This window comes from Trematomus bernacchii, unplaced genomic scaffold (genome assembly GCF_902827165.1).
Source record: "Trematomus bernacchii unplaced genomic scaffold, fTreBer1.1, whole genome shotgun sequence".
NCBI classification, from domain to species: Eukaryota; Metazoa; Chordata; class Actinopteri; order Perciformes; family Nototheniidae; genus Trematomus; species Trematomus bernacchii.
This window is the reverse complement of record NW_022987591.1, coordinates 1-21,649: the sequence shown is the minus strand read 5'-3', so window position 1 is coordinate 21,649 and position 21,649 is coordinate 1. Positions and strand designations below refer to the sequence as shown.

General features: G+C 41.4%; 1 protein-coding gene across 1 annotated transcript; it reads right to left on the bottom strand.

Moving 5' to 3' along the window:
* Positions 1-628: 628 nt before the first annotated feature.
* On the bottom strand, positions 629-21,011 carry LOC117481437 (E3 ubiquitin-protein ligase SMURF2-like; the record flags this gene model as incomplete). The annotated part of the gene is given in 16 exon segments (XM_034129115.1): positions 629-3,703; positions 3,816-3,891; positions 4,501-4,702; positions 4,816-4,936; positions 5,147-5,284; positions 6,022-6,200; positions 6,652-6,766; positions 6,850-6,953; positions 9,732-9,945; positions 14,256-14,309; positions 14,823-14,981; positions 16,899-16,983; positions 18,761-18,972; positions 20,355-20,409; positions 20,412-20,437; positions 20,900-21,011. Coding segments are annotated over 16 exon segments (1,952 nt in total), but the record flags the coding sequence as incomplete, so codon positions are not given.
* Positions 21,012-21,649: the final 638 nt, after the last annotated feature.

The following is a 21,649-nucleotide window of genomic DNA, read 5'->3' as shown; positions in this document are numbered from 1 at the left end:
ATGATATCTTCACAGCACCATGTCTTCATTTACAGAAGCAGCGCTGAAGCCCTCTCTCTTCGCCCGCACACAGCGCAGCCAGGCGGGGAACACAGCTCCGTCCCTCCCGGTGGAAACAGTGCAGCCGGTGTCCTGACAGGCCGCAGTTTACGCAACCCACATACATACACAATATTTCACCATGGTGAATTGAAGATAATACGGAAAGATATCATCTTACTCACTAAAAACTGCTACCAACTGCACATCATTTGAAGCTAGCCGAGTTAGCCACTCCCCCTTTTAACGTAAAATGATGCGATGTTTACTTTACGTGACTTTTTTCTCTGTATTTCTGTGAAAGGCCATCAGAGGTGGGAGAAGTACTCAGATTGTGTACTACAGTAAAAGTAGAAATACCAAAGGTTAGGAATACTCTGTTACAAGTAACAATACTGTATTCAAAATGTTACTCAAGTAAAAGTACAGTATTAAAAAGGTGTAATTTAAATTACCTTACAGAACGAAATACAGTAGGTCATATAAAACATAATGCTGTGGTCCAAAGAGCCAAGTTTATATAAGATAGAAATAAATTGAATCTTCTGCTCAACTTACTCATCAGAACAAAAGACAGTAGTACACGTGGTTCTATAAAACATAATGCTGTGAGGTTCAAACAGCATAGTTTTATTGCTCAGCTTTCTGCAAGGGTACAAGAAGTGTATTACTTTGCTTCTTTATTGTCCTTATGTACAGGTGTCAGTTACAAGCTCACAGAGCAGCTGATGTGAAAAACTATGAACACATTTACTGTAATAATAAATACAAAAACAGATAGGAAATCAAAAGAAATAAAAACATGGTGCAGTTTAAAAAAAAGATTTCTGTTTTGTACTGAATTCAATCAAAAGTCATTTACACACACACACTTACAAATGAATTTGCACATAAACCTGTACATTTGCACTTAAAAGAGTAGGGAGAGAGTTAGCTGAGCATTGTTCTAGTTTGTAACCAATTAAACCATCATTTAAGAAAATCCTTTTGACCAGAACTGGCTCTCAATCCATTTCAACAATTCATCAGATCAGTTAAGAGTAGACAAATATCTCTTTATATCACAGGCGTTCAAAGCTTGGCTGCTTAACTGGGGAGATTTCCCCTCGTCTGGAAGCTCAAAACCCCCACAACTTTTGCACTGAAGACTGAACCAGCCAGAAAACTTTGTGCCAACAAGTAACAAAGAGTAGAAGTGGACTGTGTGCACTGGACAAACATACATGTGTGCATATCAAGATCATGTGTGTATTCATATATACGTTATCTACATAGGAAAGAAAAAAAAACCTTAACCAGTCCATTAACTATTTGGTAAATAGAAGGAAGTGTCTGATTATAACTTGGAGCCCAAGTATGCATAATGTGTGCAAAAAAAGGTGTAATGCATTTCTCTTCTGCCTCTGAGTCAGGTTATTAAAGGATCAATCAAATAAACTCTCTGCAACTGTACAAAGACAATTTCATGTTCAGTTTCTCCGTTTTGTCTCATGATGACCACAAAATAAAATGTTCTGAAAATCAGCTAACAGACTGTTCATGGTTACAGATAAATGCAGGCAGTATACATATACAAAAAAAACAACATTTAAACTGATTTTTCCAAGTCAAAACGTTTTTTTAGAGTGTTAATTATGCAAATAAATAGGCTTTAACTCTCGAGCGTCCATTCATGCAGAAGGGTTTCTTTGGATGGGCAGAGGCCGTCTTAATGTTATGTTTCCGACTTTTCACCATGTAGCACCCCGGAAATCAGCAGCAGACAACCTCAAACATTTGAAGCTCTGAGGGTTTGAGGCCGCCGGCAGCATTCAGTCCGTTTTCTTTATTTAAAAAAAATGGTATGTTGCAAACAGAGAGCTCCTGTTCAAATGTTCAGCGGTGACACAGACCCCCAGAGCATCAAATCTGGCCATTCATGTCCTCCTATGAAGGCATGTGTGTGTTTATAAGTAAGAGTGATTGACCAAAAGGAAAATGTCACTTTAAACGGTGGACCTTTACACTATCATGGGTTTAAAGAGCCTCTGAAATATATTTGCCATTACAACCAGTATTACCCCTCCTCACACACTAGCCTAATAAATGTAAAAAAGTAAAACAAGGGACAACTTCACCTGAGAATGCAAAGAGGTCTGTGACAGACACCAACATGCTTGCATTTAAATTGAACAGAAAGAACAAGCAACCATATACAAAATAGCTATGTATTTGTACATATATACTCAAAAGTTACAGGTGTGTAGATACTCTGTATATTTCTAATGGACTCCAATAGCAAATGAAACATGATATATTTTTTATCTAACGTGAAGAAAGCACTCCTGCAAGCCGCTGCTCAGTTTGTAAAGTGCTCTAAAGTGACGAGAGAAAGAAATACTTCTGCCTTTTAAACTGACGACGAGACTAAAAATGGACGCCTGCCTTGAATAGCTTATTTCAAGCCTGGTCCCTTGGACAGTTGTGCCCTTTTCACATATGGTCTGACAGGAAGTGTGTTGGGTGATTTTGGGTTGGATTAAAAACTAAATGCAAGAAGAAAAAAAAAAACATGCATCATTTCAACTGCTGGAGACCAATGTGTAGAGAACAGGAATACAAACCATGCTCAAAAAGAGTTTCAATCAGCATCCTGTGAGAGGATGGGAAACTCATCTTTAAACTTCCTAGCATACTTATGTTTACACATGCAGACGCATACAGACACACATTTACAAGAGCTGTGGCCACACTGCAGTGATTAAGGGAAAACAATAATATTCACACCTTCTTCTTCACCAGAGTCTGTCCCTCTAGCTTAAAACAACCCACCACAAGCTCCAATCACAAACGCAACCAAACATCAGACCCATATCCAAGTAGAGCTCCACTTCAAAATGATATATTCACACTTTGAATTGTTTTGGATGGTTATGCAGTTGAGACATCGCCGCTAATATGGAAACCTAGTTTATTATGGAGCATTGATGTAAAAATCAAAGACTGTCCATAGCATTTTAAGATGAAACCCTTCAAATATCGAAGCATTACAGGCGAGGTAGGATGAATGTGTCGCCTCCAACAAGAGAAGCGCACACACTCTGCAGCCATGAGGAGTGGAAGCTGTGTTGGTGGAGGATCAGATGCTACTATGGGCAAGATACGGCTACCTGCAGTGTTAAAGATTCAGTAGCATGACATGAATCAATCCGTTTGAATTGCAAAACGAAAGAGCGACTCAATGCTCTCAGTTGCCTGGGGAGAAAATATGTTTTGTTTTGTTTTAAACTGTAAATTATTAAACTACTTCCTGATTTGATTAAGATCTAAAATTGAGATGACCAGGCAGTAATGTTTGTCTTTCTGTATAAACAACTCGTAGCTCTCTGTATTTTGCACAATCTACAAAAAAACAAAACAATTAAATGACGGGATGAGTAGCAGCTGTTCAAACAGAATTCGATCAGGGGAGAATGTGGAGAGCGGTGAGGGCAGTCGCAGTCGCAGGCTGGTCAAAGACGCTCTGAGCGAGACATCAGTGTGTCTGTACATTTTCACACACAAACACACTCTCCAACGTGTCTCTCATTCCACTGCGAAGCCACAGGTCTCCTCGATCGCAGTCAGCAGCTTGTCGTATAGCTTGTCGTAGCTCTCGTAGGGCGGGATGTCAATCCGGTTGAAGCTGGAGAGAAAACAAAGAGAATACGTTCAAATGAGTGAAGCTAGGTGAGAGGTATCACTTTTATGCATGTGGTGCGTGGTTGTGTGTGTGTGCAAGTGCATGTGACACACACCAGGTATGGGCTTTGGGCAGATTGTTGGCGTTTGCATCGATCTGATGAATGGTGAAGAGTCTGGGCCCTGCAGCTCCTGCAGACAAAACACAAACAGCATGCATCAGCTGCAGTTCAGCATCAAATCCCACTGTTCATTTACCCACCAACAATTGATCTAATAAAAGGCCTGACACTTTTTACAAGGACAATTTAGCCTCTGTTTCTTGAGCCAGATGGCTGCTTTTTTTGGTCGAAAATATGCTCCTGAAATGAACTGTGGCCTCAGATTGGTAACATTTAAACTCAACATAAAAACATAGATTAATCCAAATGTTTATTTTAGGATTTAACAACAATATTCTGTCATAATTGGAGCATAATCTTTTTAAGCATATATCGCATACATTTCAAACTTTCAAAAGACCGAGGCTACCACGGTGAAGTAACCAACTAAAAATAATATCAAGGTACAAGGTATTAAACTATTAAAATTATAACGATTATAATTATTATCAGTTACAATGACCCTCAAAGACATGAGTCTTATATACATGATATTCATTTTTTAATGAACCTAATACCAGTATGTTATATAACCGAAGTATGTTAGTTGACATGTTACCAGAACTTAAGCGTAAAGGTTATTACAGGGACAGAGAGACAGAGGCTAAAATAAAAAGAGAGCCCAGAGTCAGAGGAGTACCTTGTAAAGCCTTGAAGCCCTGCAGGGGCACTCTGGAGGAGCCGGTAACAAACTGCAGCAGCCGGGCCCTCCTCTCCTCGTCAAACGTCTCCACGGCTTTCCAGAACCACTTGACGATGTTGGTTTCGGTGGTGCAGTGCTTCAGACGGGTGTTGGACTTCCAGTCAGCGATGTCGATCTTTCCCAGGCCACACACAATCAGCTGAGGGGAGACAGACACACACATATCAACTTGAGTTCATACTATACCAGAAAACTGTACCTGGAAGATTTCTTGTATTTAAGAAGATGTAATAAATGATGGTGATCTTGTACCTCCAGTTCTTTCTCATCAAAGGACTTGAGCAGGTGTTGAGGGATAACCTCGTTGAAACCTTTCTGCAGAGCCAGAAACTGAGCCTCGATGCCATGCAGGAAACGCCAGTTCACATACAACCTGCAGAAAACACCAGAGGAAGGAGACCGTTAGTTTATTTAACAATTGTGGGACTGCAAATACAGATTCACCACCATGACTCACAACTAATGACAATATGACAGATTGGAAGTGTGAAAACCGTGTTTATATGAAGCCTGTCAGCTGAAACTGAACTTGTTGCTGGCGAATTGTTGTCATTTTTTAAATTTGTAGCAATCCTCTCCTTACCTGACATACTCCTTCTTGGTGTCCTCTGTGACGTTCACACTCTTGCCGTTGGGTTTGAGCTCATGTTGGATGATTTCTCCGTAGGCATTGTGCTCCACACAGAAAGTGTGGTCCAGGACGCCGTTTATGTCATTGTCCCTGAAGAGGAGAGAGAGGGCAGGTTCATTTCTGAATCAGCAGGAATTATTTCTCGTTGCTGTTTTTTTAGAATTAAGGCCAACAAAACTAAGAAATACAGCAGTCTTCTACACTCCTGCCCATGTGCTTCATAGGAATTACTTTTGGCAACTGGTCGGTTATTGAGTTTTGATGATTGTCTTTGTTTGCTTAACAGACACATTTGAAATAGGTGACATTAGATTAGGTAAGGATTTCTATTAAAAGAACATTGTGTGTGAAACTCATTGCATCTAAACATCTAGCAAGGGTGTTCAATTATATAGATGGCATTTGCTTTACTGGCAGCAGGGGGCGCCACACTCATTAGAATGTATTAAATGACAGTACAGTTAGGTCTATATGTCTTTCTGAAGTATATCATGTCCCTACAGGTCTGATGTATATATGTATGATTTTCTTTCCTGTACCAGCCGTAAGCAACCACTTTCTGAAGTTATGTTCTAATGTGAAAGCATCTGTAACAGCTAGGAAGCTACTCTCCTCCATAGCTTAGCATTGTTGTATTAGCATACAGTTAAAGAAGAGATCTTTAAAATGAAGTTCTGTGTAACCTGCATTTATACCTGCTTTGATAAGTACATTTAATTAGCAAATCGTGTTAATATCAGTTTTATAATATACGTTTCCTATAATTTCATGTTGCCAGGGAAATAATTTAGAGAATAATGTATGGCCCGGTATAAAATAAGTCTTACAGGATCCAGACGAGGCTGTTGTGGAGGTCGGGGTCGACGGACTCCATGTCGTCCAGCGTGATGGGTTTCCCCAGCAGCTGTTTGTAGAAGGGCAGAGTGAAGCCTCCGTCGATGTAGTGGCCGTGGAACACCGCCATGCCCATGATGCGACCCACGAAGTGGAAGTACGACAGGTGCTCCTGCGCATCAGACAGGGATATCAATATGAAGGCTTTCATTCATATCATATCAGCTTCTGTGTTATGTAGTATATGAAGATTCACATTAATCAGCTTGAGTTTTTTACTCAAGAGATTCGTTGCTCTCTTAGACTTCATCATTATTTACAGCATGCAAAAAAATCTGATTTGTTCACATATTGAGCAAAATCCAAATACTAAACGAAAGATCTAACATTTTAAATTGTAGTCACCTTTTTCAAATCCCATCAAATTAATGTTGTGTCAAATTGCTGCTCTTTGTTGATCATTTTTAAAACCAATTGTTTATTTCTAGCTTACACATCCACACGGTTTGTAAATATTCCCAAAGTTAGAAATGTCCGGTTTATGTCTGCAAATGAAGATTAGCTTGATACACAAGTTATTATCAAATGTTAGATGCATGTTGGAAAAGCGTAATAATTGGTACCGGGTTGACAGCAGAGTCCGGGTTGATCTGCAGAGTGTAGATGTCGTCTCTGGAGTACTGGAACAGGCCGTAGTACGGGTTCAGCATCTCGTGGGACAGCAGGTATAACCATTCCCTAAAACACAAAAGATTGAAATAAGCATAACCACATATTTCCTGACATTTAAAACCATTGAAAATAAACATGCGTCTAAATACCTTGCTACCCCGCCATAGTCCAGTCCCTCTTCTCCTCTAAATTTGATCATCAGTCTTTTCCAGAGATCCTTCGGACGCATCTTCATCACCTGCCGGTACGACTCCTGCGATTCAAGACATACAGAACATTTAAAACGATGCACAAAACAAGATCTTAAATAGAAAGCAAGACTCCAAAATGTCATTTGATGGACATCTCTACTACCTTCATAAATAGAAAGATTGTAACTGATTTGAGGTTTGCTGGAGTGTAAGTAGTTTTGAGGAGAACCTGGTCATATGTTACAAATTTAAAGGGGACCTATCATGCAAAATGCACTTTTGTACGTCTTTTATACATGAATACGTGTCCCCGGTGTGTCAGAGAACTCACCAAGTGTCAGAAAACACAACCCTCTCTCTTTTCCTCCATACCCAAATCTCTAAAAACGGGGCTGCAACGGAGCTGATACAGATTTGAAATTGTTCTGACGTCAGAAACGGGGAGCTCTGCCTATATGGGCAACTCTCCACCTATCAGGGGAATGGGGGGGTTGGGCCACGGCCACGGCCATTGCCGCTCGAAAGTGTAGTCTGCCACAAAAGCAGCGAAGAAGACTTCTCACAGAATCAGCCCTTGCAAAAACAGGGCTGGAATACAGCAAATAGAGTGAAATGAGGCATGGCTAAAATGCATGATCTGTTTGGTATTTTGAAAAAAAAAATTCACAGACATGTTTTATATAGGTATGGCCCTACAATATATTATTAAAATATAGCATGATAGGTCCACTTTAAATTACAAAATAATGTCATTATTATTGGTTACTGAGAAAAAATGAAATGATAAAGGTTTCTTTTCCTATTTTTTTGGAATACAATGGGATAACATACAAATACTTTGTTGCTCTGTACCAGTAATTTCAGTTAAATTGAAAATCCTTTAATTTAAGAAGTACAAGAGTGATCAGTGTTGAGTACTTTATATATACAGTCTATGGCACTGACGTGAGGTTGAAACTGCAAGTTCGTTTTTAGGATTTTAACCCTTTATCTACTACTTTAATACATTCGTTAGGAAATAAATCAAATGTGACAAGTTAAATCTCTTTATGAAGTAGATAAAATAGTCAATTACAACTTTATACTATTTAGCTTTAGTAAGGGCAACTATTATTTCAATACATGTTTCTAACATTTCATATTTTATGTATTGCTCTTAAAGAGAATACATTCATACCAGAGCATCCTGGCAATCCTGTCCTTGCATCTATTCATAGTAACCCTTCCCCAGTTACAGTTAAACAAATAGTCAGTGTTTTCCTTTTTACATTACATAAGAGTCATCTCTGTGTCTGTCCTCTCACAGGAGTCCACAGAGACAGAGGCCCTGCCACAGTAAACAATCTGTCACTGCTGCACAGAGTGGAAGATAACACTCAAACATTTCAGATACTCTAAAACGATAGTGATTAAACATGCATTGAATTGATTATGGAATGTGCACAGAAGAAAATATTTCCTTTGTGTTAATCGTTTGTCAACCTGTGGCACAGAACAAGTGTGGATAAGAAATCAGAGTAGAATAATTGTAAGTGCATGCACACCGTGCCAGAGGCTAACTGAAGCTCTGGTTCCTGCACGAGAAAACCTCAAGTGGATCTGCAGAGCTGCTTTGCACAGCTGTCACGTCGAAGGGCGATGAAGTCATATTTTTCATTGCTCAACTTGTAGTTATGAAGTTATGTCTGGCCACGAATACTTGCCACTTCTGCCCTTAGCTCCTTCCCACCCTCCCCTCTCCTCCTTCCCCATCTCTTTAGCTGCTGAAATCATCCAGAAAGAATGCCTTGCCTTGGTAGAACAAATGATTGGGAGAGCAGGAAAAAGAGAGACAGAGGAGGAGAAGAAAGGCAACAGAGAAAGAGTGTTTTTGTGGTGTTGTGAAGGCCTTTCTGTTCTGCTTTTCACTGGGAATAATAAAGCAGTTTGGAGCAGTGGTTCTGCGCTGCCCTGGGCCCTTTTCTGGTGCACGTCGTAAATGGGGTGAAAAAATGCTAGTAAAATGCAGAGATCTGGGTTTGTGAGGATTCAGTTTTTGTTTTCAAGGACTTTTGGGGTTTGCATGTCAGCATGTGATGCTTTTGTGAATGCCAGATGGGGAATTTTGTGCACACATGGTCAATGTATGTTATACGAATTCAAGGGAAATTCTGTGTTTGCATTCATTTATGTGCACATGTTTGCAGCTGTGCTCAGATGCCCTTCATCAGTGAGCCACATGTTTCCCTTTATGGTTTAAATCACACCAGGAATTTCAGGTTAGGGTGTCTCGTTTACAAGGTTCGAGGAGATTTTGAAAATGAACACCTGCCCTTCTGAAGTGAAGCCTTTCAGACAAATAAAGTGTTGGGATCATGGCGTTTTTTTATTTCTATAAACATGGAAATTGCGACGATTAGTTGACAAATGACAATTCAGTCATTAGAAATATAATCGCCAACATTTCGATAATAGATTCATTGTTAAAGTATTTTCTCCTGAAAAATATGGCAGGAAATACTGTTTTAGCCTCCCTAATATGTAGGTTTCATGTTTTCCTGTGTTTCAATATCTTAATAAACTGAATATATCTTTGGTTTTTGATAAACAGAAGACATTGGAACACCTTGCCTTGATCTTTAGGATGGACATTTTTCAATATCTTTGGACAGTAATGCCAGAAAAATAGGTGATTCCACAATATGACAAATAATCATGACTTTCAGCTCAAATAAACATGAACAAAGGTAGTGTTTGTACATCGTGCAGCTTTCTAGGTAGCTTTTTGCTAACAGAAACAAGTGCATTGTAAAATGTTGTTGTGTGTTCAGTTGAGTAAATCATTATTTCATCAATTTTACCTCAAATATCTCCTCGCGGCAGACCTCGATGCGGCAGTGACCGGCCTGTGGTTGTTGCGCAGAGAGCTCCTGCCGCAGGATTTTCAGCTTTTGCACCAGGTCTCTCTTGTATTTGGGCACCGTCAGGCACTCCGCCTCCTCAGGCAGCTGGGCGGGGGAGTGGGGCTGCGGCGGGACCCCGGGAACAACCTGCTCCTTCAACGGAGGCGTTTCACTGGAGGAATAATGTGAAGAGGGTCCAAAGTCAGTCTGATTCACTAATTCACTTAAACAGCAGCATTAAACAATTTGTCCTGAGCAGCCTTTTCTTATTTGGACTTAGTGTATTACAGCCATCTACCATCACATTCCCATAAGTAGTTCTTATATTTGTTCTGGTGTACTACTTTTAGGCAACAGATGTATAGAAGTAAAAAGAGGAATCTGTCCTGAAGGGAATTCCCCAACCCCTCCATCTCAAATATTCTCCAACGGCTGAACTAGGACGTTTTGTAAGAGATTCCCTCTTCAGCCCTCACCCTCCTCACTCCCCTCAAAGAAAAGAGCTCTAAACAGAGCCCTAAGCCCTGAGGACAGGCCAGCCCTTTGACCAGACGTTTGAAAAATATCACTAGCAGGAAAGACAGAGATGGAGGTAAACCCTGGCTAAGCAAAGAGAAAGAGATACACACAGAGGAAAATCAATATACAAAAGGAGAGAGGTGCAAGTATAGCTGGACGGACCTCGATCACACATTTCTCTTTGCGTCTAACTCTATTCTTGACAGGAAGTAAAGATGTATCGAAAGGAACAAAGAAGCTGACAGCCAAGTCTGATAAGGTATCCCTGCCCAACCACTACTTGAACTTCCAAGATACGACCACAGGAGCTGCCAGACATTATTAACATACATTTTTGCAACTCTACAGTCTTGTTTCTGTTGAGTAACACACGTTCTGAAGATGCCTTTCTTTTAGCTGCAAACGACTTCTGATAAATGTAGACTACAGCAACTGTTTTAAGTTCATGTCTGCCTGTTTCTCCTCTCTTGCTATTCAGAGCCTGTATATATTTAAAGCGATGAGTCGGCTTTAAAATACAATCTTGGCAAAGGTGCGCCATGGTCAGAGTTCTGGTGTCTCTGCCTCGTTGTGGTGTTGGTGGTGGGACGCCTGGGTGGGCCTCCTAAAAACATTATCCATCTCTCCCTTCAACAGGACAGCAGCGCTCATTCTCCTGTGAGGAAACGCTGAGCCAGCAGAGGATTTCTTTAAATGATGCTACTGTCCTCCGCTGGGAGAGGAGGCTGCTGTTGGCCAAACACAAGACTGAACTGGTGTATAAAAAGGAAGGAGAGACCTTCTGAGGTAGCAGCGCATAGCCACCCACTTATTCCGACACTTGTACATTTGGGTTCTCTGGTTCAGTGGGTTGAGAAAAAAAAAGCCTCATCTATTTGGGCTTTCCAAACTAAACGGGTGCAGAGTTTCACCAGTCTATCCCTGTATAATCAAGTCCGCTGCTATTTATTTTATTGGCAGGCGCTGGGGCTCCTAGCATGTCAAAGAAAGGGTAAGACTGCAGTCCTGAAAACCACTTTAGGAAGGAGGAGGGGAAGAAAAGATGGCCTTAAAACAAAATGGAATGAGTTGCCTTTGGCTCGGAGGCTGAAGAACCATATAATAAAGCGTAATTTAAGCGCACTTCTCTTTTCCTTCCGAGGGCACGGTGTAATTAAAAATACGTTTCGACATAGTTCATCGTCTTTGGTTTCCAAACGGGGACGAGCTCTGCATATTTGATGGTAAATATAGAAAATACAAGGACGGCAAAGCTGAAAATCTGCCCGAGCCGAAAGAGAGGAATGGCTGTGACAGCTTGGGTAAAAACACCACTTGGGGAGAAATATAACTGTCAAATTCAATCCAAGAGCCAGAGGATTTTATTATTGTTATTCCAAGGTGGACGGAGCAGGAGGAAAAGGAGAAGTGAAGGAATGAAGGAGTGTGCCAGAACTAAGTCACCTGCACCTGAACCTGCAGAGTCATGATAGTCCTCCATCCTCAGACTGGGTGTGTGAGGTGAGGGAGTGCACGCACAAGAAAGCACGGCTGTGTGTGTGGAGAGAAACCTCTTTTTAATGTCAGCCAGCACAGGTGGGCTGTAATGAGTGTTGAGTAGGTGTAGTGGTGTTAAAGCTACACCAACTCTCCCACTCTGCCCCCCACCCAGCCTGGAGAATCAAAGGGCCCTTTATGAGTGTGAGCATCAGCTGGTGCTGCAGAACGTGGAGTCAAAGTGTATGCACTGAATTATTGACTTGGATAATATGTGTGTGTTTTACCAGTAATTGTGTGATCTTTAACATTCTTCCCACCTAGCAAAATACCACATCTGTACACTTGTGTTGGTTTAAAAACTACAGGAAGTACAGGAAACCAGAAGCAGACAGACTGTAGTGATGAGACTGCGTACCGACAAAAGTATGTTGCATTTTACGACAGTCTCCAAGAATAACGAATGAAAGCTTTGCAAAATGTTACCATAACAGAAAACAATCTGTGCTTTCTGCATAATTTGACTTACTGTATACAGCATGAGACCAAAAAGGTATTTGACGCCAACTACAGAGTGTAGTACATTGTGCGTGCAAATACATAATAAATATAACTCAATATCCACCTGCCTACCCACCTGTATCCCGCTCTATATCTATATACATGTGTGGGATGTATCGCTAACCCAGTAATTTCCAGCATTTATTTATCTTTCATAGTTAAATATAACCACACACCCATAATATACCAAGTATACTATAGTATATAATCATCATTTCTTAAAACATCAATGCAAATGTTGATATAAATGTCATGAAGATTTATAACTGGGTGGGGAAAATACCTGCTGATGCCCACTAAACATGAATCCAACTTAAAATACCTTGAGCAAACACTGATGTAATGGTTCAGACATATACTAGGTGCTGGTGCGAGGGAAGAAGCTGAGCATGTGAGAGACAGCGCGGCAGACCACAGTAATGCAGCTGTGGCTGACTGTCTGACAATTCAAGGCCTTCATTAGTCTGAAGTCGACGGCAACCGGGCCGTCTGAGTCACACCAACACCAAGATGCATCCTGGAGGCTCCGTAGACTGAGGTGCAAACTGCAGACTCCCGATGTTGTAATGTCAAATTTGTTCCACGCAATCTGATCTTACAGACGAAACACAAACAGTTTCTACAGGCACTGCAGTCCGCTGGCTCTCACATGCAACCCCACTACAACCACTACCTTTAATCTCCCTAAATGGAAACCGGTCAATGCAATGCTGCATCTTAGCGCGTGCGTGCGTGCGTGCGTGTTGAAATATCTTTAAATCCAGGTGTTGATAAAAGACAGATGTCCTGACAGTGAGCCAGCAGACAGGCTGATAACTTTAACAGTTTTTTGAAGCACAGAGGAGGCTGGGGGGGGGCAAAAGTGTGCACTTGCTTACCTTCCAGAGTGTTGTACATTGCACAGTTATTGCTGTGACATGGTCTGTATAAAAACATGCCTTGATCTTGTTTTCATTAATCAGTGTGTATCACGGAAAGCTGCATTGGAAATTAAAGCTTGCTAATTTTGACCTTCAAGAAGCTCTCAAACTTTGTCTGGACTGCCTCAAATCTCTCCTAATAAGGAGTCAGACAGGCAGTTAATGATGCTGACTGGATAACATAGCTGAGCTTCAACTCACAACCAGAGGCTGTTCTGACACATATGGATACTATTTGACCAAATGACCAGATGTTGATTTCCCAAACATGTCCTATCGTGCCAGCCCGCTTGTTATTGAAAGTGGTTTTGAGCTGAGAATTTGCACTAAAAAAGCAAAGGGGAAAATCTCCACATCTCTCCATGTTCCTTTTGTTCTAATGACTCCTGCCTCACACACTGGCAGGCAGAAAGTACAGGGAGCTCCCCGACAGCCAAAATACACAGAACAAACCCAGAATTCAGTTCATCGTATCAGGGATTCAAACAACTCACAGGTTCCTTCCACACGAATATCACAGCCTTGACAGTTGTCATTTTATCTAGACGTACTGCTAAAGTACCTTATCAATGTGTGAGGATATGAAAACTGTTGCTAAGCTAGCAGCCGATATGCTAACACGGGTTTAGTATTTTTTTCAGGCCTTTCTGCTATCTTTGCTGCAAGCAGTGGAGGCAGACTGCTGACAGACAAACACACTGAAAGACCAACTGACAGCCCCTGACATTTGGTGTGTGTGTGTGTGTGTGTATATGTGTGAGAGTGTGTTTCAGACTTGAGTGACACCCACATGAAAGTCAACCCTGAGGAAGGTTATGTACGACATGTATAAAACGCACATATTGGACATTCCCCTGTGGAAACGTATCACAGTCAGCATTTTCTCTCGCGATAATAACAGTGCGCGTGCGTGCGTGCGTGCAATTAGCTTTGAGTGACTAGCTGCTGAAAATGCTTTATACAGACAGATACCAAGAGTGTATTGTGTATTGTGTGTGTGGGTTACCTGAGGTTAGTGTTTTGGCTTTCCATGGCCACACGGGAACCATTTGGACTTGGGCTGTACGAAAAAAAAAACAGGGGAAGAGAAGGGAAAAATTCAGAGAAAGGGAAAAATGGAGAAAAGAGAATGAAAACAATGGAAATGACAGAGATGAGGATTGGAGCATTGGACAAGATTAAAAAGAGAGCAGGAGACAGGAAAGAGAGCAAGTAAACAAGTAAAAGGACACAAAGTAAAGGAATAAACGTAGATTAAAACAAGAAAAACAAATACAGAGAGGAAAATTAGGCCAAGATAGTTCCGTCATTGAGGAAGGCAGGAAGAGGAGGATGGAAAAAGAGCGTTGACAGATACATGAGACAGGCAGAACGGACAAAGAGGACAAAAATATAAGGTGAGACGAATGAAACCAAGACAGCCGTCAGTGATTATCTTACAGCAGATATAGTAATTGCAGGAAAAAAGCAATATTTGATGTTCTTGGTCATTCAAATCTCAACTACAGCCAAGGTAATGTCCTTGAACATCCTGCCCTGTGGGCCTGAACACATCAGTGATTTATAGACTTACTTGAGTACTAGATGCAGGTTAGCAGAGAGTCGCGGGTCTGTGAACTGAGTTGTCCGGTTGTTGTGGTCGACAAAGTAGACGCGACCCGTGGCTGTGTTTCTTATCTCCCAGCCTGGAGGCAGTGGGCCCAGCTCCTCACAGTTCACATTGCTGAGATCCCTGAACAAATCAAACCAAAACCATCAGCAAGATTCACACTACCAACGTGAATCTGGCTAAAACAAACAACTTTGATCCCCACACTGTGACGAGCTTAAGAACTATATCATTGATTAGCCTCACATTACATTACACTTGTTTGACGCTTTTATCCTAAGCCAACCCCAGATTCACTAACTCAGCTAAGGAACGATCTTTGTCCGTTCGCCTCGATGTAAGTGTGTTTTTTCAGCATCATGTCATTCATTATTTGGATTCCTCTTTGATGCATGTTACAATATGGCACCTGGTCACTTTATTTGTAGAGGTTGACACTCCAACGTGCCAAAAAAACTAAAAACATAAGAAATTCCACGCACATGCAGACATCTTCATACATTTCAAGCGTGGCATAGGTGAGTGTTGAAAGGGATTACAATGTTTTTAAGAAGAATCCTACCCCAGCCTTCTATGGTGTTTTATATTTTTGTTGTTAGCTATGATGCAATTTGAGCTGCTTTTTTTAAGTTAATAGGTAAGTAGGAATAGTAAGTAGCGATCAGATTTTAACACAAAAAACGGAACACCTTTTCAACTAATATTTAATAACCAAGACTAAATGTTAACCTTGCTAACATTTGATGAATATGGGCTGCCGTTTACATTCATATGAACTGGTACGTTGACTTTTTCTTCACAGCAGATTCACATAACTCAATCAGATCGCTCGAACAGAGCTCTCAACAGAACAAAGAGCATCGTCAACATTAACAAAGCCAATGCTGAAAAAGCCCTTGCTCTAATTTCCTGATACTTCTACGCTCCTGTACACTGACATTCCCGTCAGTAGAAAGCTAAGCCATTATCTGGGACAGCGCAAAAGCCTCAGGGCAACTTGTGTTTTTGTCTATGTGTGTGTGTATGGTGTGTGTGTGTGTGTATGTATGTGTATTGTCCTTGTGTGAAGTGAGGACACTGAGGGACAGAGTACATGCCTCGCTGCACTCATCACAAAATACTGGGTCATTTTGAAAAGCTCTGTCCAAATGAAAAACCCAAAGGTTGCTGCTGTGAGCTGGATGTTAACTCAACGTGCTTCTCCGCTGAGCAGCAACATGGCCAGAAATGTAACGCAATATCATAGCCTGAAGTCTCGGTGAATTAACGAGTGGGCTATTGAGTCAGTGAAAGAGTTTGATTGAATGCAGAACACTAGCATTTCTGCTCAAACAGCGCCAAAAATGTTTCTCTTCCAAATCCACATCGGACTTCAGCGGTCACTAGTTTGGCTGACCCGGACTTGATCCTGAAATATGACTATAAAGACTAACGTTTCTGGATACAGAAAGTTAAGTCCAGTTTGGTCGTGTCAGTTTGGGAATATATGTCAGGTTTTATATTAAGGATAATACATTACGGCTGTCAGCACTGCAGTGCATTTATCGTGCACTTAACTGCCACTAGGGGTTTCTCATCAACACATAACGACAGAGTTTAGTGGTGTTGTGAGGTCAAGTGAGATCATGGGATCTTGTATCACTGCCATTGCCATCATTGCAGTTAGCTTCTCCCTGTTAGCATATTGTTCATAGAGATGTTTTTACCAAAGGCTGAATTAGCCGTAGAAGTCTGCTCCCGATTATAACGAGTACAAATAAAATAATTTCCCAAATGAACATGGGCAGAGAGGCTGCAAGCCATTGAAGTAACCTTGATTAAAATGTGGGTTGTTTGTAGGTTTTAAAATAGTTGGAGACATACAGGAACAAACCTGTTTGTAGACACTTTGATGTAGAAATCTCCCTTAATACCTCAGGTCGTGTGTTTTTGAAATGGTTTTACTCACATTTCATACATCACATTACCTAAAAGAAACATAAATTGTATACCAAATAAAGACAATAACGAAGTGAAAACTATAAATCAAAAAGGAGTTACCTGGGCACCCGGGGGTCATGCCATGTGCTGACCCCAGTCTGCGTGTGGAGGAAGTAGACTTGACCCTGCTGAGTTGTTCTTTGCTCTAAAAGGAGAAAGAGAGAAACATATTGGATCAAAATGGCAAAAACAACACTGATACACGACGCTCAAAACTGTTGTTCTGTAGTCCTGGTGGGTACAAGCATGGATAGTGAATTTGTGTATTTTGGAGAAAGGGAATCCTGTTTATAATTGAAGTGATAGGCAAACTGAAAGGACAACAGTTTTGTAAAGTGGGTGCCAAAGTAATCAATGAGTTCCTCTCCAAGTCTCCACTATCCCAAAAGAATGGGGGAAATAAAATGTAAGGAAAACTTATCAAAGACTCGTGACTTTTTCCTTGTACATAGTTACTTGATGCATCCTTGTTTTCTCTTAAAGGTTGGTGTGTGTGTGCTCTGAAAGTAATCCCTTCCCATTAATCTACAAAACCAAAGAAAATGGAAAAGAAAACTCTGTCCGTCTTTCCAAACCAACGAAAATGATATGCTGTAAACAACTGGGAGAACCGAGGACAGCAAAAAAGAAATGAGAATTGTTCCTCATCGGCCCGTTAGATGTGTGGTTCCCTCCAGCTCACGGATGAATGTGTGTGTGTGTGTGTGTGTGTGTGTGTGTGTGTGTGTGTGTGTGTGTGTGTGTGTGTGTGTGTGTGTGTGTGTGTGTGCACAAAATCTGTGTGCTGCACAGGCTCAGTGTTCTGAGGCTCATGTGTGTGTATATGCACCCGCTAATCCATCAGTACCCCACACCCCAACTTCCTACTGGCACAACTCATTTCCTACCCACCTCTCCCTCTTTTTTTCCCCCTCACACACACTCCCTCCCTCCCTCTCTCCATCACCACACCCAGCCACTGGTTCAGGGGGTTCAGCGGAGAAAGAAAGCTCACTAGCCGTTGGGCATCAGTGACTCACTTTGTCCGACCTTGGCCAGCGTCAGTGGACACAGCAGGACATTTCAAAGGGGGCAAAGGTCCAATTGTGCCATTCTAAAAAAATCAAGGGCATGCAGCACCACATTTAAAATAATAATTTATTTTACAGACTCTGTGGGTATTGTGGGGTTCGCTGAAAAGTACACTTAACTGAAAAAAAAGAAAATTCCAATGATGGAAAATATACTTATGTAGCTCCTGCATTATTTTCCAAACGTGTTTAAAGAAAGGCCAGAGCTAAAAACTGAGCCTTGAATATGCCGCTTTCAATTCAGTCTGTAAGCCAAGTATTTCAACTCTGGGAAGTGTTTGAAAACAGGAGGAGAGAGGAAAGAAAGGTGGAGTAGAGGAGAGGAATATGATCACACATCAGGTGTTGACCGTGGTTGTCATGATGTGGTGCTGTGGGTCAGCAGAGAAAGTGTGAGAGAGCCAAAGGAAAGAGCCAGGAGACAGACGGATAGAAAATAAGTGGAAAAAGGGGCATTTCAACTTTACTCTCATCATCAAAAGGAAAACAAATGTTCAAAGTATCATTGCCTCCGGGCTACAAACAAGATACTGCCAGAGGAACAGCTCACTGTGTCTTTAATCTTGTGTTTTTGAAATCTCGCATTGGGATCAAGTAATTGAGAGGCTGTGTGAGTGTGTTGATGTATGTATGTAAATGGTCACAGCTATTGCACATGTGTGTTTCTTTTATCATGGTGTCGCCGTACTTAAATTGCGGACCTAATGAGACCATATTTCTCTCCAGATATTTCTTAAACCAGTTAGTGAAGGCAGTGTGAGTGTGTGTATGTGTATGTGTATGTGTGTGTGGTGTGTGTGTGTGAGTGTGTGTGTGTGAGTGTGTGTGTGTGTGTGATGCTCTGTCTCTCACCATAACCCTCAGGCAGGTCAGGGGGTGTATGCAGGTGTGTTCGACTCATGTAGTTGCGATGCCGCTGAGATCGAACCCGTCTCTCCTGGACCCGCTGTACGCCCTGCGGCACGCTCGCCTCGGCCCCGTTAACGGGCGTCATTACCGGCGTGTTCTCGTCCACCACACAGCTCAGAGGACGCCCTGAGGGGCTGGAGTACTCCGACGCTGGCCTGGGAAAGAGCGGAGAGTGGTTCATGTAAATGGAGTTTAGTCTATTTTCAAAGAAATGTTCCAGATATATATTAATACATCATACATTTTGTAACAAATCGGGGAAAACGAACTCAATGTACTACATAAAACAGAAAAAATCAATTGAGAAGCAGAATTGAACGTTTTATTTTTGATTCCTTAGATGCACTGTGTGACTATGAGCCATGCAGGAAGCTGGGTGTGGAGGGTGAAAAGAAGTGTGTTTCTGTGTTAAAGGTGTGCTATGGGTTAAGTCAAAGGTGCAGCCAGTTTATCTGCACTTGTGATGTCTAGACATACACACTGGTGTAGGGTAATTATTGTGGAACAGCTGTGTCATCAGTCCTCAAAAAGAAAAATGTATTTCATGGTTATGCTTAAGATTAAAGTGATTTTAAGGCTTAAGGGTTGCATAAAAGCAAACAGAAAGTCCTCCAAAGACTACAGTAGAATCTTTAGTGTGTTTAGGAGACATAGACAGGCCGACACATAGAGAGAGTGTGTGTGTGTGTGTGTGTGTGTGTGTGTGTGTGTTTGTGTGTGTTGTGTGTGTGTGTGTGTGTGTGTGTGTGTGTGTGTGTGTGTTTGTGTGTGTGTGTGTGGTGTGTGTGTGTGTGTGTGTGTGTGACCATTGTCTGGCTGTCCAGAGTTACTGACGCCTTGGCTATCTAAAACCTTGGACCCTTGTACGTCAACCCAGAGCCCACCCACTCCCCCTTCCACACACTCTTCCTTCCTCCCATTTCCTTTTTCTCCCCCTTCACTAATATCCCACCTCTCCCTCCAAGTAACCCTGCTTCTTTACTTTAGAGGTGTTTTCACTCTTTTCTTCCCAGTCTTTGAGACATTTCCACCCACATACACCTTAAACTGATTAATGGATTATTCTTTCTAAACTCTGGAACAGATTACATTTGTCGTCAGTCAGGACCAGTGACAGGTGACGGTGGGGGGGGTGGTGGCGTTATTTGTTTGCTTACTCCCCTAACGGCTCCACTGATATGGGCCAAGTAGGAAGGCGACAGTTGTTCCAGCAGGAACAGGGGCCAAGTAAAACCTAGCTGCCCGACTGGCTGGCTAGTATACTTAGAGAGGTGTGTGTGTGTGTGTGTGTGTGTGTGTGTGTGTGTGTGTTGCGGTGGGGTGGGGGGTGGGTGGGGGCTAAGGAAGTTGTCAGCAATTCACTCATTACGACAGACTGTTATTGTTGTGTTGGGAGTTGGGCTTAGTGAACGTTTCTTTCCTTCTGGAAGGGGAAGTTGGGAACAGTACAACCACTTACAGAGACCCCTGATGCTTTGTTATTAAAAGTTCAAGTGTGTCGTATTTAAAGCCCTGGATGAAGAAGTGTGTAGTTTACCTGGTCGGTCTCTCCCACTGCGTGGTACGTGTGATGTGGTTCAGGTACTGTATCCTCCAGAGGCCGTCCTCCTTTCTTCCCAACTGTTTCATGACATTAAGACAAAGGGTTAGAAAAGACAATCAAAAAAATAAAAACTGTTGCTGAATCTGATTATATAATGTTTAGAAAAAGGGGCTTAACAGCAAACATAAGTAATAACAAAGACATTTCTCTTTACACACAAGACAAAAGCTTCACAGGGAGGATAGTAATATTGTTCACACACTGTTCAGCATCTAAATGAATTGCATACCAATACTGATTTTGTATGCATTTAAAAAAGAATGTATCCTTTTTTAAATGCACACAAAATCACAGAAAAACGATCCCCCTGCCCCAACACAATCCTCGCAACTATAGATTACTTCACTAAAGAAATGCTTCTAAAAGAATTAAATCCAGACAGCTCCCAGGAAAATGAAAGACTTCGAGAATAAGCAAGCTAGTACTGTGTGCACAAATAGGATAAGTCATTTGAAAGGAAAAGCTTTGATGATACTAACCCATCAGGCAGGTCGTTGTCGAACAAGCGACTGCAGTCCACTACCGGCCCTCCTGTCCCGATGCGATCTCTGGACTGAAGACTTACTGCACAGTTAACCAAGACAAGGAAGACTGCAGATCAATCAGATGTTCTTACCCATAGAGTTTCGCTCAAATAATAACTTCATCATATTGTATTCATCTTTTAAATAGACATTAGTGTCTCTCCGAGGCTTTAGCAGGAGCAGTGTTAAAGCTTGTGCCATCGGTTCTTAATATCAAATCACAGCATGAATTTTAATGATGTTCCTTGAGGTATTAGTGTCTTAATGTGGAATTTCTGAGGGATTTTGTAGTATTATTTTCAATTGCAGCACATTTGTGTAACAGATGATATCAACCCCAAACATTTATGCAACTTATGAAACATAGTAGGTCATGGGAATGGTCATTATATGCGTCCGCAAAAAGGTTTCAAGCTAGAATTTAAAATATGAATCGGCAACTAGTTTTGACTAGAAAAACTTGACAGTGATGATTATTGTCTCAAATTAATATTACAGATGATCCATGTATTGTATTTGGCCTTAACTGTTGACCTCGATTTCAAATACAGAAAATGAATAGATTGAAAAATGATACCTAATTGAGGATGAATTAGCTGTTGGCAAAATAAATGAGCACTTACATTTTTTTTTTAAACCTAGTAAAATGTAAGGGAGTAGTCCCATTGATGTCTTCCAGCTGTTAATTTAATCAGTGTTTTAAAC